This window comes from Tachysurus vachellii, chromosome 3 (genome assembly GCF_030014155.1).
Source record: "Tachysurus vachellii isolate PV-2020 chromosome 3, HZAU_Pvac_v1, whole genome shotgun sequence".
NCBI lineage: Eukaryota > Metazoa > Chordata > Actinopteri > Siluriformes > Bagridae > Tachysurus > Tachysurus vachellii.
Genome location: NC_083462.1, coordinates 29596362 through 29601361, shown reverse-complemented (window position 1 = coordinate 29601361; position 5000 = coordinate 29596362). Strand labels below are relative to the sequence as shown.

At 41.6% G+C, this 5000-nt stretch overlaps 1 protein-coding gene across 2 annotated transcripts in view; it reads left to right on the top strand.

The window, feature by feature from the left end:
• The window catches only part of plpp3 (phospholipid phosphatase 3), a 34008-nt gene that overhangs the window by 22312 nt on the left and 6696 nt on the right, over positions 1-5000 (top strand). For both annotated transcript variants that reach the window (XM_060866664.1, XM_060866665.1), the window contains exon 5: positions 3066-3242. In XM_060866664.1, coding sequence (XP_060722647.1) covers positions 3066-3242 — 177 coding nt within the window. The remainder of the gene's footprint in view (positions 1-3065; positions 3243-5000) is intronic.

Here is a 5000-nt window from a genome sequence, read left to right as displayed (position 1 = left end):
TTTACTGTGTAGTTTCAGGGCTTGTTCATGGCTATGTGTGGAGTCCAAGGTGTTACTGGATGTTTAAAAATACACTTTGCTTTTCCATCGGCTCAGCCAGACCCCCAACTCAACCACCTTACATGGTGTATCACGCTGTGTGATCCACTTGCCTGCAGGGAATGCATGCATGTTAAGAGAATCCTAGGAAGACAAAGCATGTTATCTCTTGGATGAGTGTGTTATGTCTCAGATTAGTGTCTGTGTGTCGGTCTGTGTGTCTGTGTGTGTGTGTTATACCCCGCCCTGGGATAAGAGTATCAGGGCACACTTTGTCTTCCATCCACACCCAGCAACTGATGGGTTTTTAGCAGATCAAGGGCTCTGAACACTGGTGTGTGTGTGTGTGTGTGTGTGTGTGTGTGTGTCTTGACATCCTCACCACGTTGACTTTATCAGAACTTTGATAGCTAAGGGCTCTATCTGGTCTCAGAAGAGTATGTCTTCAAGCACAATCTGTTATCATTTAGAAGAGAGAGAGAGAGAGAGAGAGAGAGAGAGAGAGAGAGACTGTTGCCCTGCAGGGATGCTACACCATCAGATCCTTAATGTCCCAGAATGTTCGTCTCCAGGCCCAGACGTGTCACTCTGCTACAAGTCGTGCATACAGTAACTAATCCCCTGCACCCTTTCTGCCCCACTACAAACCCACCCCCCGTCTACACCATTTTCTTTCCTTATTTTTGCCCTAATTGCTGTAGCTTGATTGCTGCTCTTGACATACAAATTTATAAGTTCAGTTTTACTGTTAGATGTGGCTTGGGATACTCGGATGTGTGACATTCCTCTTGTGTGTATGTGTGCGCTAATCTGTTCATGGTGTATACTGTCCCAAGGGGATGGTTGACTTATTTGTTTTGTGGTCAGTTGTTTATGTTCAGAGGGAAATCAAGAGCATTCCAGGCATTGTGTAACATTCGTAATGATAGCCAGCAGCGAAGAGCGAATGAGAGAGACAATTTGCGAGCGCTCTCTCTCTCGTCGGTTAACATGCTGTTTTACTTCAGTGCCGTTAAGAGGATTAGCTTAACGACGATTGTGCACTTTGTTAAACGGTTTTTATCTAATATGCAGTATATATATACTCTGAGTGCTATGACGCAACATATAGACTTCATAGTCTTCAGGCTCTGCTTTGATACCTAATCCTTAAGCATAAACTGTAACGACAAAGAAGGGGCACTTTCAAACTCATTTTATCCCACCACAAGAAAAGTTTACTCTTCATAACTGGATGAGTTTAGTTCTTGTTTTGTCAGTTTTACGACCTGGCACAACTGAGTCACTGGATGACAAATTCTCCATAGGCTGCAGTTCTCTGGACTGCAAGCTTCCTGTTCGTTTTCCATGAGAATCTGTTTCGAATGTTTTTTATTTATGTATTTGTTTTTTTTTTTATTATTCCGATATGAATCCTACTGTTTATTTTAGTAAAAGGAATGTCAAGTATCCACAAGTTAGCATTTAAAATAGCTTCTCTGAGGTTTAGAGTAGAATATCCCTGGCTTTTTCCTGGCTGCAAAACACAACCGGGCGGATTTTAACGTGCGACAACGTTCAGCTGCTTCAGTCAAACTTGTGGATTTATAAACTCGAACTATTTGATGTTTACGAGCAAGCACACGTTCGCTAACGGAAGTATGTGGAACTATTTAAAAGGATAAAAAAGAATGTTAAGATTTAATCCAAGCAGCCTGGAATAAAAAGATTGTTGTTCGGTTTAAATGAGAGAAAAGTGTTTTATATTGAACAGCGGTGAAGGGCTGCATTTTAGAGGCACCGGCTTTCTTTCCTTTGAAAGGTTGGTGAATTTTATTTGGAAGAAAAACAAACCAAGCGAGGCTAGATAGAGTTTCTTCCCATTTGCTGAGTCAGGATGTAGTAACACTGTATGCGTTTGGCTATTTCATGCTTTAACATGACTGGATAATAGCCTAGTGACTATTAATTTAATCTGTCTGCAACATGCTGAGTTTATCTCCATTTTGCCGTGAGCCGTTTGAGAATGGGAGATAATCAGATGAGATTAGCTGACTTGTGGCTTTTTAGTTAGGTAGAGGTAAAATTTGCCAGCTATTGTATGTGAACACAACAATTTACAAAAAAATGACATTTTTAGCCTATGGATTACTATCATAGCTAGAGGTGAGCAGTGAGCTCCACCCATCCTGACCTCATCGGAGAGCTACAAGCAGCGAGGAAACTCCGTTTCCAAACATCCGTTGGGAGGGGGTCCTTTCCTGCTGGTCCACATACAATGGCAACGATGTGAACGGCAAATCGTTCAGGAAGACAAAATTGACCTCGTCCACACCTTCGCTGGCAATCTTAATGTTCCTGCGCTATTGTTTGTTTTGTCTGACACTTTGGTCTTCGCTCTTTGTCTGATATTTCGTGGGTGTGACGGGAGTTGGTTAACAGTTCACCTCTTCGTCTAGCATACAGGAAATAGCCCATTTCTATGCCACAGATAGACATGCAGCTTCTGGATGGTGAACGCAGGAAACGAACGGCGTTTACATTGGCTTGTCTGTGAGAGCTGACTGTTAGGGCCTTTTTTTTTTCACACAGCTGCGTCATCAGTTACTGACCCCACCTGCCACTTCCTCATCATCTCTTGCTCTCATCTGACGGCTGGTGTTTTCTTGATCCAGAGGGCCTTCCTGTTCCCAGATAATATGCTCTTTCTCATAGTTTTGGGGTCAATCAAGCAGGCTAGAAATGGCGAAGAATTCATCCCTGGTTTATGAAGGCGGAAAGACTTTGCCTACTGTTTGTAGTACAGTGTAGTATTTATTTGATATTTATCGTTTTTATGTGTAGTTTTTTATGTGTGCTTTCTCTTCTGTTTGGACAGCTGTGAGAGTGAATTATTTATTAGCCAGTTTTGTGAATGCTGTCCTTCCTCTGTCACCTCCAGAGTTAGTGTGAATGTGTGACTGGGTAATTTTATATTATAACATGCCCTAACGTATGAAAACAACCCTGTTTTAATGGCTCTTTTCTTTCTTTGTCTCTTTTTCCAGTTCTATCTGCAGTCTCGGTTTACATGGCGTGGAGCTCGCCTCCTGAGGCCTCTGGTGCAGTTCACTCTTCTGATGATGGCTTTCTACACCGGTCTGTCTCGTGTTTCAGACCATAAGCACCATGCCACTGATGTACTCGCTGGATTCGTACAAGGAGCGTTGGTGGCCTACTGCATAGTAAGTGTATTTTGTCCACTCATGTATTCTGATAGGCAGATTTTACATCTTGGTAAGAGGTCAATGATTCTTTAAATATATTTTAAATATCTATATGTATGTACATAACACAACACACACACAACACACACACACACACATATATATTTATATATATATATTGCAAAATACCTGACCTCTAGCATTATGTTGCATTGCATGTACATACCACAGTATAGACGTTAAGAGTTAACTGCTCTGGTCTCGGTTCATGTTACGATGGCGGCGCCGAGTTTCCACCAACTTCAAGTCACACACACTTACACACGCTGTTTGCAGCAGCAGCCTCAAACAGCAGACGTCGCGCCCACAAACACAAACCACGTGCTGAGAGAAGCCATGCAAAGTCCCTGTGCATCTTTTTTCCCCTTTCAGCTGCTGTTTTTTTTGTTTTTAAACCTGAAGTTTAGAACTAGACATGTTCACTCCTAACACAATTCCCATCATGAATATTTTCTTGTAGAATTCTCTTTGTCTTATGATAAAGAGGAAGTGTAATGTGGTGAGGTTTTTGCTTGCCACAATAAGATGCATACAAGAGTTGCATTATCATTGGCTAGTTTTCTCAAAATGTCAGTGTGAGGACAGAAGACCATTTGGAGTCTGGAAAGCAAACCACTGGAGTCAGACCAGGACATTCCTCAGAACATCCTCTCCTCCATTCAACCCCTCTTTCTTTCTTTCTTTCTTTCTTTCCAAACATGGCCACCCATTTATTTTTTTTATTTATTTTTTTTATTCAATTTTTTTTACTTTAAGCTCAATAGACATGAAACTCTTAATTCTTTGGGAAGGCAGCAGGGCATGAGGCCATGAAAGCACCCAACATCATCTTCAACTCAAAAACCACTTTGCCCAGCTCATAACTGCCTTTGCATTGCCTCTGAACAGGGGGGCCAAAGGCAAACATGGAAATTGTTAGTGGCATTTAAATGAAAAGCGCTTTCACAGAGGCTCCCTTGGTGATTATAAAATCCTGGCAATGTCTCTGTTGCTTCGACTGTTCTAGGTCCTTTGTAGGTGGTTGGCACACGTTGGCATGTTTCTGGTGAGATGCATTGATCAAGAATGTTTTTTTTTTTCCTACATTTGGTAGTGAACATTCATCATACACTGAGGTCCTTGCATCATATTACAATTTCTTTTATAATAGAGCAAGAATCTTGTTTTTTGCATTCCCATCCTTTTTTTTGTTTGTTTTTTGTCCCAGTAATAGTTTCCCAGTTTAACTAGGCTTCTCTACAGTATTTTGTCTATTAAAATCCAACTTTCTATAGCATAGTGTTTATTAGATACATGTATGTCTGTGCCAATCAGTGCGACTCTAGAAGACGTTAAAAGAGAGAGTGAGAGCAAAGCCGTGCAGATGAAGGCGTCCGTGCGATTTTATTTTTTTATGACCCAGCGCTGGAATCTCTCCCATTTCCCTTTCTCCCCTCTCCCTGTTCCACTGCACTCACACGCACACATCTGCAAACACTTTGGAAGCCCAATTAGAGTATCTCTAACAACAAGAGTTCAGCGGGAACATATTGGGAAGTACATGCAGTGCACGTGGCCACTGAAAAAAAAATAAAAACACAGCCAGGATCTAATGTTATAGATTTATGCACCATATCGTGACACGACTGAAGATCCAGAGTCTCAACGTCTTCCACGTATGAAGAAGATGTACTTTGTTCCTGGTGTTTATTCTGGTGTGAAGCCTGTCTGGATTGG